Source organism: Meriones unguiculatus, chromosome 1, assembly GCF_030254825.1.
Source record: "Meriones unguiculatus strain TT.TT164.6M chromosome 1, Bangor_MerUng_6.1, whole genome shotgun sequence".
Lineage (NCBI taxonomy): Eukaryota > Metazoa > Chordata > Mammalia > Rodentia > Muridae > Meriones > Meriones unguiculatus.
Window position 1 is genome coordinate 61,611,775 of NC_083349.1, and position 13,089 is coordinate 61,624,863.

The following is a 13,089-nucleotide window of genomic DNA, read 5'->3' on the forward strand; positions in this document are numbered from 1 at the left end:
TTGTACCCAGGGCCTGCCCAGCTTTCGAGCTGCTGTCCCCAGTTAGGCCCCACCGTCCTTTTGCAGTCTGTCTGTCCTACCAGATTGTGGTTGGGGGAGGGTATGTGGTGTGTGGGCCACATCAGCATCCTGGCCATGACACAGTGCTCAGATCTGAGTTCTATGGATGTGGGGCAGCTCCCCTCCCCCACCCCACTGCCCACCCTCCCCCAGCTCTTTCTCCAGCCCTAACTCCCCACCCATATCTTTCTCTAGGAACATAGATCCTTGACCCTAAGGACAGGGCCTGGGGGGGTGGGAGAGAAGCTCCCTGTGGGGAGCATGACAGACAGTGAGAGTGTTTCCTAACCCTGCCTCGGCCTGAGTGCTGGCTCTGCTGTGGCGTGCTGGGATCCTCAGGCTTTGCCTCTCAGAACACCCACCTTCTTTTCTGTGAAATGGGTGTAAGAGCAGCTCCGACCTCCCAGAGTCATCAGTGTGAGCCTCTGCCCTTTCGATGGCAGTTTGGGCTTGGCGCTTAGGGCAGGAAGGATTTTCCTCACTTATCTTCTCTGTCTGTACTTTCTTTTCCCTAGGTACAGGGCGCCAGCGCTGCACCTTAAGATTCCTCCTGTGTGAGTCTTCAGGAGAAAGCATGTAGTGTGTGGGGCAGGAGAGGGGTGAACGGGCACAGTGGTGATGCTTAGGCATATGTATGTGCATGTGTGTTTGCACACGTCTGTTCAAAGACGCGCAGCGTGATGCAGACATCCTGGGCAGGTCAGTGTGGCTGTGCAAGTGTGTGGTGAAAAAGACAACTTGTGTGTGTGTGTGGGGGGGGGTGCTGGAGAGATGGTTCAGAGGTTAAGAGCGCTAGCTTTTCTTCCAGAGGTCCTGACTTCAGTTCCCAGCAACCACATGGTGGCTCACAACCACCTATAATGAGATCTGGTTCCCTCTTCTACTGTGCAGGCACCCGTGCAGGCAGAACACTGTATACATAATAAACAAATAAACCTTTTTTTTTTTTCTTAAGACAACTTGGCATGGGCGTGAAAGCCTGGATTCTGGCGCACTGCTTCACTACCTGGGTCCTCATCTCTGCCCTGCTACCTTCTTGTTAGCTCTTTTATAGACTTCTGGCCGTTGGAAGGTGCTGGTGGTACCTGTTGATAGCAGCAGTGACGCTGGCCTCACAGGTCAGCCTGTGAGGACTGAAGGAGTCAGTCCTTGGGAAGCGCTTGCAACAGAGTCTGGAAGAAGATAGAAATGGTGTGAGCTCTTTGCACCTAAGCTCCCTCAGTGACTGTTACCCCGAGGGCAGGGACAGAGCCAGTGCTGCCCCAGGTCCCACCAAAGAGTGGCAGAGTGGGGACATGACGGAACTTCTTTCCCAAGGCCTCTCTGCTCCAGCCTCCCGAGGGGTCCCCGGGCCTCAGCTGGGGCCCTACTGTGGAGAGTGTTCTCTTGGGGAGCAGCAGTCCCACCCCCTCTTCACCCCTTATTTGCATGGAGTGGCATCATGTTCCCTGAAGACTGAATGGCCTGGGTGACTAGGAGTTGTGTGTAGATCCATGTTCATGGGACAGTGTGGTGTGTGTTTGTGTGTGTGTCTGTGCATGGTGTGTGCTCTGCTGGGGCATCTTCAGCGCTTTCTGGAGCTTGGCTATTTCAGGAAGCCTCCAGTCTCCTCCTCCTTATGTAAATAAACATGACAGATCCCTTCGCCTGAACCAGCACGGAGGTGGGGGAGGCTCCCAGTGGGTGGGAGCTGGGAGGCAGCGAGTGCAACCAGGGGGTGTGCATGTGTGGCCGGCTGGCTGGCTGGCGGGCGGGCAGGCAGGCAGGCGTGTGCATGCAGGAGGGAGAGAGAGCGAGAGAGCGTGGGGGTGCAGAAGGGGCCGCTTGGCCCTGCCATGCCGGCTGGCCGCGGGGGAGGACAGGGGGAAGGAGGAGGGGAGCTGGCAGCTAGGGCTGCTCGGTGACGAGGCCGGCCGGCCAAACGGAGGTGGCCAAGCTGCCATCGGCCTGAGATGGGGGGACAGATCACACGGAACACTCTCCACGGTAAGGCCCCATTTGATGTCTGGGGTTCCCCCCGCCCGAGCCTGGGGACCACTTGGGAGGTTGGAACAGAGAGGCCTTGGGCTTAGTCATGACCCTGCTCTGTGTGGGCTCTTTGGTGGGCTCTGAGGCTCTGTGTGTGTAAGGGTGGTGTTTGTCACTGTGGCTGAAGAAAGAGGTCTAGGGAAAGCTGGAAGGTCAGACATCTAAGTTTCCCCACAAAGTGGCCTTCTCCTTTTCCCCGGGGTGGGGAGCAGCCCTTGGGTGGGATGTGAGGTCCTGAGGATCCCAGGCATACCTCTCATAGGGAGGGAGACGAACCTCCCTTAGACAAGAGGGGAGACAGTTTGTGGTTCCTGGAGGGAGTTGTCTGGGCACCACATGTGTATACGTGGAGTCTGTGCTTGTGAGTTTGCGCTGCAGATACCGGTGGGTGTGTACCTGGGCCAGCTTGTGCCTAAGCACATAGGTGTGCTAGTGACAGCCCCCACAGAGCCCGACTTGGTTCTCTAAGAAAGGAGAATGAATTTCTGGCAGATCGACAGCAGGGAGGTAGAGGAAGGGAAGGAAGCAGACTGATTGGCAGCCTATTTGCTGGGCTCCTGCTTGCTCGCACTCCTGTCTTCTGGGCGACCTGTCTCATGCTGTGGTCTTGGGGAGCAGCATGGCTGGTGTGGCAGCTGACCCAAAGGGGAGCCCTTCCTCAGGACTGGAACTGCCCCCCACCTCCATGCCCTATGACCCTTCGTACAAGCAGGATACTAGAAGGTGGGCACCCTCTTGCTGAGTCTCTTGAGCATCAAGGGGCCTGGGAGAAGCCTGGGCAGGAAGGAGAGCAGTGGCAGGAACCACTCAGAAACCATGGCTGGTGGCTGATGGCTGGGTGGCTGCCCTCTCCCAGGCTCTGGACCTTGGGATAGTAATTTCTAATTTAAAAATAAAAAGGTAAAAATGTAGGGGAGGAGATTATTGATTCTCTGAAAAGGAAGTAAATGTTGTCCTGAGCCTGAAAGGCCAAGTGACAGATGGAAGGTCCTAGAAGACATATAATCTGGAGGCTGCTGGGACTGTCAGGGACCTGAGCTCTGGCCTCAGGCTTGGAATGGGCTGACCTAGGCCTGGCCTGCCTTCCGGTGGCCGGGGCTCGCTGTTGGCAGAGGGTCTGGAGGCAGCTTACATTTTCCACTGGGGTCAGACCTGGGCAGGCTTAGGGACTGGGCAGGACAGAGAGGCCCTTGAAGCACGTGGCCGCTGTCCTCTGGCTGCCTTGGAGCAGACGATCCACAAGTCTTGGGGCATGAAGCTCCGAGACCTGCTGAGCTCATGCTCTGAAGTAGATGACATCGCTGTGATAGCGATGCGGCTGGCTGCATTTCAGCGCTCTCATCTGTCAGCGGGACTAACGGTAGCTTCTCTCACAAGGTTATAGGGATGATCGCACGGATCAGTGTGAAAAGAGAATGCAAAGGGGAGGAACTCATGAGGGCTCAGAGAAGCCACCTGGCGCTAGGGTCAGACACCCCTTCTCCTTCGGGCATCCCATGTCCCAAGGAATAGGAACATAGTTGGCTGGGTAGCCATTGCCGAGTGTTAATCAAGGCTCTCAGTTGCCTGCTCTCCCCTCCCTGTCAAGTCAGGCCTCTCTCCCCAGCTTGCCCGGGCTGTTGCCTCAGCTGCCTTCACCTGAGTAGGGTGTGCGGAGGGGTGTGCCTGTGTCTACCAATATCCAGCACACACCAGCCATCCATCCTCATGTGTCCACACCCATATAAGCCTTCCAGCTCGGCACAGCAATTGCCCCCATGGCACTGCTTCTGCCTCCCTTGGAAAGGGAACAGGGGCTGGGGAAGGCACAGACTCTGGCTGCTTCCCGTGGGTGCTCTTTCTCTGCATGGCTTGTTTGGGCCTCCAAACATATAGTCAAATGACCCTTGATAGCGTTTTCAAAGCCTCCAGTTTAGGGCTTGTTTCGAGCACAGACAGTTTGGATTGTTTGGTAACAGTGCGTGAAGGGCCGAGGTAGGAGCGGCCCCTGCACTCTGTATTGGGTTTTATCTGCTGTGCATGCATGACGGAATGTTTTGGGTGTCCACAGATGGTATAGCTGTGTTTAGAGTCCCTATTTGTGTACCCATGGGGTGCGTCTTGCATATTGAAGAGACTGTGTTGTTCTTCTGAGCAGGCATGTTTGTGGTATGCCCATGGTGGTGGCATGCCTGTGTGTGTGTGTTGGTGTGTCGGTTGGTAAAGTGGAATCGAATTCCCAGAGGGGCGCAGCCTGGCAGGGGACCGATGGGCGCAATAAACCCCATTTGAAAAAAAAATGGTTTCTGCCGTTACATACTTGGTCTCTTTCCCTAGGCAGGTTTCTGGGGCTGCTCCTGCTCTTGGTCTGAAGGGCAGACTGCTGGGGTGGACAGGGTGGCAAGTCCCACAGGGAGGGAGCGGGACACTGAGAGAGTCCTCCCTTGCCCACTTTCTTTCCTCTTCCTCTCACTTCCTCCTCTGTCTTCCTGCAGTGTTCCTCAAGTCAGGGATCGCACACCTTGTTTGAGAGGTGATATATTGCTGACAGCCAGGTAGCTCACCTCCACCTGGCCTCTAAACCTCACATGCCCACGCATCAGAAGATGCAAGGGTTCAGTGCTCCGGGGGCCCACTCATCACAGAGAGAGATGACATCGCACAAGTGAGAAGTGGCGGGCGGAGGTTACACAGTTGGTGCCTCAGACGGGACGTGTGGTCTTGTCTCACTGGACCGGCTCCTTACTTTCCCTTCTTGGGTTCCTTAATCCCGAGAGCTGCAGTAGGGCAGTGGCCTCCCATGGCCTTATGAGTCTGGAGATTAGCACAGAGCAGCTGTGGGTGGGGGGAACGTAGGCTTGAAGAGCCGGGCTGAGGAACCACTGAGACAGCAGTCTCAGGGAGGGAGAGCAACAGGCCGTTCCAGCATAACTCAGCTCAGTGCCTGGGCCGCACTGGGCACTAGCAGGGCTTGGTCTGTAGGGAGAGAGAGGAGTGCGGAGTACAGGTCTGATGCAGAGCTGAAGTGTCAGAGAGCCAAGGTGAGGCTGAGCCGGGCTCCTAGTGGACAAGGCCAGGAAAGCTGTAGGGGGAAGGGGAGAAGAGCATGTCCTAGTGAAGGCTAGAAGCTGCTCCATTCTTGCTGGCTCATGCCTAAATTGGCCCCTGGGTCGGGGTGGGAAGGTCTGGTGGCAGAGAGGGGGGGGTAAGGATCCAGTCAGCTGATCTGGAGTCCTCTAGGCAGCATGCTTGGCTCGTGGCACGTGGGGTGAGCATCCTTGAAGGTTTCCTGTCCACGGATGCTTGCTGGCATGTACACAGGCATGTACCCTGCTGCCCTCCACCCCCAATCCCATTGTGCCCCTGGGGCAATGTTCTCTAGGTGTTTGTGTCCACTATTTTGCATGCCCACCAGCTACCCAGAAGTGAATAGTTGGGCCCAGTCTACACTGAGGGGAAAGGCTCAGGAAAGATGTGAAGTCTAGAAAGCAGAGGGGGTTACCAGAGCCTAGGTAGAGGTGTGGCCTATAGATTCCAACTTTGTAGGGTAAGAGCACGGGAGAGGCTTGTATGAAGGACCTGGTATATGAGAGGGGGAGTGGAGTGGGGAGAGAGAGTGGAGAGAGAGAGAGAGAGAGAGAGAGAGAGAGAGAGAGAGAGAACACACTCTCATGACTCTCATGGAACACTTTCTCTGTCTCCAGCAACCATCTAGGCATGTGCAAAGTGGGTGTGGCTCTGTGTAAGGGACAGTGAGGTGACAACCGTGTGGGGCAGGGACTGATGTGAGCTGTGCCTTCCCTTGTTCTCAAACCTGGCTTTCAGGTGGCCCTGGGAACACAGGGACAGTGACAGCAGGCTGAGTCATCCGGAAATTCCCTTGTGGAGCCTGAAGGTAGAATGGGAAGGAGAAGGAAAAGGACTGGTCCCTCTCCGAGGTGATATCAGAGGTGCAGCCGACGGCTGCCGGGAACATCAGATTGGGGTGTCACCCTGAGTGGTTGAGGGAGTGAGTGGGCAGGGGCTCAGCTTAGAGATGAATTTGCCTACAGGGTGGCCATTTGGCCCATCCTCAGCCACTCTTCTTCCCCTCCCACATCATCTTGGACCCCTTCAGTGTTGCCGGAGGCTTCAGGACATGCCGTTTGTATTGTCAAGCTTTGTGTGTGTGAGAGAGAGAATGCGGTGCTAGTGTCTGGAGAAGAGCTCAGGAAGGGCAGAAGGCTGGAAATAGGTTGAGTGGGCTGGCTGGCTTGCTGGGGCAAAGTGAGCAGCCTTTGCTCAGTGTGACAGGTCTGAGTTCAGAGCTCAGCTATGTGACCTTGACAAGTCTTTAGTTTTTAGGGACTGTTCTAAAAACTGTGGACCAGGACAGTTAATGCTATAGTGCCTGTTGCCGCATAACACATCACCTCCAGCCCCCTCTGCCTGAGACAGCAAGCATTTAGCCAGCTCACAGTGAATCCTGTAGCCTCACCGGGCCCCAGGACCCCAGGCTTCTCTGCTTCCCTGCGGTTGCAGTCAGCTGGCTGGGACCGCAGCCTCATCCGAAGGCTTACCAGAGGGGAGCCATCACCAAGATTACTCACAATTCCTGGCAGTCCTGGTCCTCCCCTCGTCTCCCTACGGGCGTGGTGGCTGGCCTCCCCAGAGGGAATAATTCCAGAGAGGACAGAGCAACACCAAGATGAAAGTCTTTCTATAACCCAGTGGGAGTGACATTTTATCACCTCAGCTGGGTTCTCCTCTACCACACTGAAGTAGAGAGGCCACACGTGAGCAAGAAGGCCCAGAGGCAGATGGTCCTCTTGGGCTAAGTTCAGTGGAGGTGCCTGCCACAGACACCCACCTTGCAGGGTTGGGAAGGTGAGACAGGCTACATATGAAGGACAGGGGGAGCCAAGACTGGTGCAGGAGTCATGACCTGTCTTTCCTCTCACCAGCAAGTGTGGCGCTGATGAAGGGGCTTGGGCTGGTGGAGGTGTAGTCAGGCATTCCGTGCGGGATCTTGGCACTGGGCAGGAGGGGGAGTTGCCTCCCTTCTTTTTCTAAAGTCTCCACTGGCCACCAGGGAGGGGAGGCAGGAAGCGGGTGCCCAGATTGGAGAACCACAGGCTAGCAGACCTTTTTGTTGTTCCGCTTGAGCACCTATTCTGTGCTTAGACCTGAGCATTGGAGAACAGCTGTGAACCAGATGGCAGCCTTGTCCCCCCACCTTCTACCAGGAGCCTCCCAGACCATCAGAAAGAAGGGCAGAAGCAAAGAACCTTGATGCCCTTCCCAGCCAGAAAACAGTGGTGCAGAAGGCACAGAGTCAGCTGAGGGACCTTCCTCAGCTCTCGAAAAGATACATATGCCCAAATCACTGGCTGCAGAGTTGCTGAGGGAAAGCACTGTGTGACATGGGTGCCTCAGTGGTGACCCAGGGTTTCAAAGGCCTGTGTGGCGAGGAGCACCCGGCTTGGTGCCCCAGAAGTCCACAGCAGGGCCCCAGAGAGGCTTCTGAAAGACCCTAAAGTCTGTAGGGTGAGCAAGGAAAGGGCAGGTCAATGGTGGGTAGGGCAAGGATGGGTGGCGCCGTGCCTTGGGCTGAGGCAGCTAGGGGAGTGGAGACCTTCAAGGAAGCCACTGTGCTCCTGCCCAGCTGGACTCCCACCTCCGGGCCTCTTTCTCCTGCAGAGGAAGCCCCGTTTAGAGAATGCATACAAGCCTGTCCGAGTGGGGCCACCAGGTCCTGCAGCCTGAGACAAAAGCTGCATCTGGGAGAAAGCAAGGTCGTAGAGTTTAGTTCTTCACAGATAAAGTAAATGGATGCTGCCTACCATAGTTGTCCCTTTCATTTAAAACAAAGCAAAGCCCGATGCTGGACTCAGGTGTCAAAATTTGGAAGTGTTTTTTGAGTCAATGTGTTCACCAAGTCCTCAGCTGGGAGAAGTAAGCAAAGCTATAATGAGCTGCCTTGTTGTTGTTGTTGTTGTTGTTGTTGTTGTTGTTGTTCTTCTTCTTCTTCTTCTTCTTCTTCTTCTTCTTCTTCTTCTTCTTCTTCTTCTTCCTCTTCTTCTTCTTGAATTTATTTATTTTATAAAAATTTAATGATTTATTTTTATTTCATGTACATTGGTGTTTTGCCTATATGTTTGTCTGTGAGAGTGTCAGATCCCCTGGACCTGGTGCTATAGACAGTTGTGAATGCTAAGTGGGTGCTGAGAATTGAACCTGGGTCCTCTGGAAGAGCAGCCTGTGCTGAGCTGTCTCTCCAGTCCCCTTAAAGATTTATTTTTATTTTAAATTACGTGTGTGTGTATGTGTGTGTCTGGGGAGAAGGCTTATGCATACATAAATGCAGATACATGCTGAAGCTGGAGTTAGAGGTTGTGAGTCACCTAAAGTAGGTCCTGAGACAGAACTCGGGTCCTCTGCAGGAACAGTAATCACTGCTGCGCCATCTCTCCAGCCCCAAGAGCCTCCTTTTATAAAGAACTCAAAGTCCAGAGAGGTATAGCAACTTGCCTGAAGTCACACAGCAATTTTGCAGCCTGGCTAGGGTTTGAACTGAAGACCTCCTGCTTCCAGTGTTCATAGTTTTTACTCTGCCCATCCTCACTCCCCTGGAAAGTGATGAAGGAGATGAAAATGAGGCCAGCACTTGTATTCAGGGCCAAGGTTTAGAACAAGGTAGCCTCAAGAGTGATGGGACCCAGCTAGGCCTTGAAAGACAGGTGGGGTCTGCAGAAGTTCAGGTGGGGCTGAGAAAGAAGGGGCATGGGAAGGGGGAGCAGCTGGAGCCGAGGTCCTGGAGGTGGGATGACATGGGGTGGTGCTCCTGGCAATGGTCACACAACAGTGACCGCTGAGTTGTCCCTATGCTGTCTCGTTTGATCCCATGAGGGCCTGTGGTGACCCCATTTCACAGACGGGAAAGCTGTGACACCACACACTGAGGCCACAGTGCCTGGCTCGGAGACAGGTAGGACTGAGCTCAGATCTGGGCTCTGCACTCTGGCCGAGAGACTGCGGTGTAACTGAACTTCTGAGGGTCTGTGCCAGGCGGCAATAAGGGAAAAGTCAGGATGCTCCCAGGAAGTGGCACAGGGTTTGTGCTGCCTCCCACTCTGCCTGCTCCTTGGCAGCTCTGCCATTGGACCCCACAGTAATTCTGGGTACAGCTTGGTGGGGGCCATGAGGTCATCACCCCAGAGGTTGTATATGTGTGTGTGTCTCTGTGTGTCTATATGTGTGCATGTGTGTGTGTCTATGTGTGTGTCTATCTCTATGTGTGTATGTGTGTGTGTCTCTGTATGTACCCCTACCTCCCCTGGGATCCTGTGAGGGGCAGGGATGTAAGCTGGAGCTGGCTGAGGGTCAGGCCTGTGTTGGCAGCTTGCATGCCCAAGGAAGCTGGTGAGTCTTAGCTCAGCATGGGCACCCCTAGGGGCCTCATGGAGGCTCCCGCAAGATTGTCACTAAAGGGTCCTACCTTGTACATGTGCTGGGAGCTGGTGGCAGGCTGGGGCGTCGCTTGTGTAGCTGAAAGGCCTCAGTCCTGCCGAAAGCCACACCTTTGCCGGGGTGCAGTTGCCTCCTCATCGAAACCCATTTCCTCTCTAACAGAACAGGGGAGCATGAGCTCTGGGGTCAAAGTGGGCAAAGGGCCCTGGACACACATTGGAAGAGCACGGTCAAACCTGAGTCTTGCCTCACAGTCTGATACTAACTCATTCATCTGCAGGGCAGGCCTCACAGAGTTGTGGTGAACATCAGAGTGATGGAAGGAAGCCACCACTAGCTCCTTGGTGCCAGAGCTGTACACACAGTAATTCTCAATGTGCTTTCTCTCCCCTCTGCCCAGTGGATTTTCAGTTATGACAGGGAGGGAGGTAGCAGAAGCAGGGACTCGAGGGTGGCAGTCCCTCTTGTCAGGTGCCTCACACTGGTCACCTCTGAGGGTACCATTCACAAGACAGCCCATAGGTGCCTCATGGGTGGCCCTGGCACCTTAACCAAAGAGGCGTCTCCATGCGTTAGTCACCAGCAGCTGGAGAGGAGGGTCTGGGAGTCGCTCAGTGGCCATCCTGGTAGCCTTGGAACCATAATGTAGGCAGGCGAGGTAGACCCAAAGACTTCACACCCCCTAACACCAAAGCTGCCAGGGTGCCTTGTCTCCACCCACGGGGGCAGGGACGGCATCCTTTCACTTCACAGGTCCAGACAGGACTTTGGTTAAGGTTGGAGTGTCAACCCAACTTGGCTTGGGGACCTGTGAGGTGGTCTATATCCTTAGGAGCCCTTCCTGGGGCCAAGTGATGGGGTGCCTTGGTGGTCAGAAATTCCAGTTTTTCTTCCTGCTACTGTCACCATCAGAAGGCCTGGTGTATGTGTGTGTGTGTGTGTGTGTAAGCATGCACACACGTGTATGTTATGTGTTTGTATGGTGTGTATATGGATAGAGTATGTGTACATGATTTTGCTTGTGCCCAGCAGTCAGAGGAGGACATATAAAGTATTCCCCCCTGAGACAGGGTCTCCCACTGCTTGTGGAAGTGAGGCCGGCAGCCAGCAAGCCCCAGCAATCCCCCTGCCTCTGCTCCTCTCCCTCTGAGTGCTGGCATGACGCGGCACACACAGCTGTGCCTAGCTCATTGTGTGGCTGCTGAACCCAGGTCCTCATGCATGTGCCAGCAGCAGCATCTCCCTGGCCTCAGCTTGTTGCTGAAGTCTAATGTCTGCTCAGTGAAAATCGTCCTTTGAACATATATGGGTTTGGGGACAACCATGTAAGTTCTGTGACTGCCACCACCATTGAGATAGAGAATATTTCTGTCAACATGAGAACTTCCTTCAGGCTTCTGTGTGGCCAAGGCTTTTCCTCGGACCCTACAGACCTCTGCCCCTCCAGGGTCACTGAGATGCAGTCACGTAGCAGGTGACCTTCTGTTCTGGCTTTTGTCACTCGGCATGCATCTAAGTTCCTCCACTCTCCCCAGAGCACCCATCACTGTGTGGACACGCCCGCTGCACTTACCCCTTCCCAGAAGAGGTGTGCTTGAGTGGTTTGGGGGTGGCCGTGGATCAGGCTGCTGTATACCGTGTGCAGATCATAGCCATGTCCCCACTTCTCTTGGGAGAACATGCTGACGAGTAGTGTTCTGTTGTGTGGAAGCTGTCCGCCTCTCAGGACAGACTGCCAGCCTGTTTTCACCTTGGTCTGGCTGCGTCCCAGCACGAAAAGGCGGCTGAGAGCTTGAGAGCTTCGTGTGTATGTGTGTGTGTGTGTGTGTGTGTGTGTCTGGAGGGACATAAGCGCATGTGTGTGTGCACATAGCTGGAGGCCAGAGGATGTTGTGTGTCCTGGCCTGTCACTGTCTTAGTCTCTGAGACAGGCAATCCTCCTGTCTCTGTGCTCCACAGCCCTGGTAGTGTGGCCATGCCTGGCTTTTTATATGGTTACTAGGGATTTGAACTTGGGCACTCACTAGCAAGTGGCTCCTAGCCCCTGAGCCATCTCTCGACCCCAGCAGCTGGAAACTAAGATCCAAGGTGTGTGTGAGGCTAGCTGGGTGCCTCTTTCAGGAAGGGACGCTGGAGCCACTGCCACTCCCTGACGCTTACCTGGGATGACCTCCCACCCTCCACGCTGCCTGGAGGCCACTTAGGAAGCCCCTGTCACTATCCTGAGATAGTCCAGCTCTTGTGGCCTGATGGCTGTCAGAGCCCTTGCACCTTTGGACAGCTCCAGGATATCTTGTCTTCCTGGAGAGGGCAAAGCCACCCTTTCTCATGCTGCCTCCCATCGGGCCTGGAACTCAAGAATCTGCTCCAGAGAGACCCAGAGGAGTGTGGCGAAGGGTCACAGCTGGGGCTAGGCTGTGGAGCCGGGTGTCTGGGGCCCTCAAGAGAAGGGAGCAGAGACACAGAGTGACACAAACCAAAGTGTCCCGACAGGCTTGGCTTCCCAGGCCTCCAGCATCACTCATTCTTCTCCCCTCCGTTTCCATCTCTCCCCATCCCCCATGGAGAGAGTGGAGGGGTCTGTGCAGGCCTGCTGCTAACCATGTCTTGATGCACTGTTACATTGCTGTCTCGTGAAAACCAAAATCTGAAATACCCCAGAAGGTGGTCATAGGTTGGAGGGACCTCCACCTCCTTCTGCCCTGTGGTTCTTCGTGGCTCTTTGCTTAGGATGACAGGATGGGCAGGCCCCATTTTCCCTAAGACTGATGGGGCACAGGATCTGGGGAAGAAAGGACATCCTAGCTCCCAGCCCACGTAAGCTGCGGATCCTGAGGCACAGGCCAACCAATGTCCCAGAGGGGGAAGTGTCGCCCAGCCGATGAATGGCAGAGAAGCCACCCGACACCTTGTCCTGCAGTCTTGCTTGTTTCTGTATGTCTCCTGGCTGCTAGCTGCACATCTATAAAGCGCTCGCCCCTCCCCCAGCCTGCCCTGCCCTCTATCCTACTTGAGTGGTGTGTCTGTGGAAGAAAGCATGATGCCTTTGTCTGCTGCCCCCAGTTCTGCTACCGGCATGGGTGAGCAGGAGCGAAGCCTGAGGTACGGAGGGGATAGCCTTGAGGGAGGGAGAGTATGTCCTTGACACTGAGGCTGGTGTTGCCTCCTCCGTGGTCACACGCCCACCACAGCTCTCTCACCAGCTGAGTCCCAGTGCTGCCCTGTCCGTCTCCTCCTCCAGGGCCTTCCTGAGAGGCCAGCCTCTCGGTGGTTCTTTGGGCAGTGGTTACTGTGTGCCATGCAGTACAGTGATCTCCATGTACTGTGTCCTGGGAAGGACTGTTGGCTTCAGGACAAGAGCAGTGTGTGTTTCATGGTTGTACTTCCAAGGGCAGAGCTTGGCATCCGGTAGATAATGAATGATCATGACTAAAAGAGATGAGTGCTGACGATGACAGCGAATGGCGTTAGCAGGGTGGCAGGCCAGCCTTGGTGATGGTGGAAGGAGGCAAGTGCTACTGGGGAGGGAGGCAGGAGAGAGGAACTGGAGGGCTGAAAACCTTTAGCACTGTC

General features: G+C 55.0%; 1 protein-coding gene across 2 annotated transcripts in view; it reads left to right on the forward strand.

Moving 5' to 3' along the window:
• The window catches only part of Neurl1 (neuralized E3 ubiquitin protein ligase 1), a 76,129-nt gene that overhangs the window by 42,950 nt on the left and 20,090 nt on the right, over positions 1-13,089 (forward strand). Inside the window, exon 1 of one of the 2 annotated variants that reach the window (XM_021640225.2) lies at positions 1,772-2,046. The exons of the other annotated variant lie outside the window; for it this stretch is intronic. Coding sequence (XP_021495900.1) covers positions 2,013-2,046 — 34 coding nt within the window. The 5' untranslated portion in view covers positions 1,772-2,012. Of the gene's footprint in view, positions 1-1,771; positions 2,047-13,089 lie in introns of those variants that run through there. 2 annotated transcript variants of the gene reach the window in all.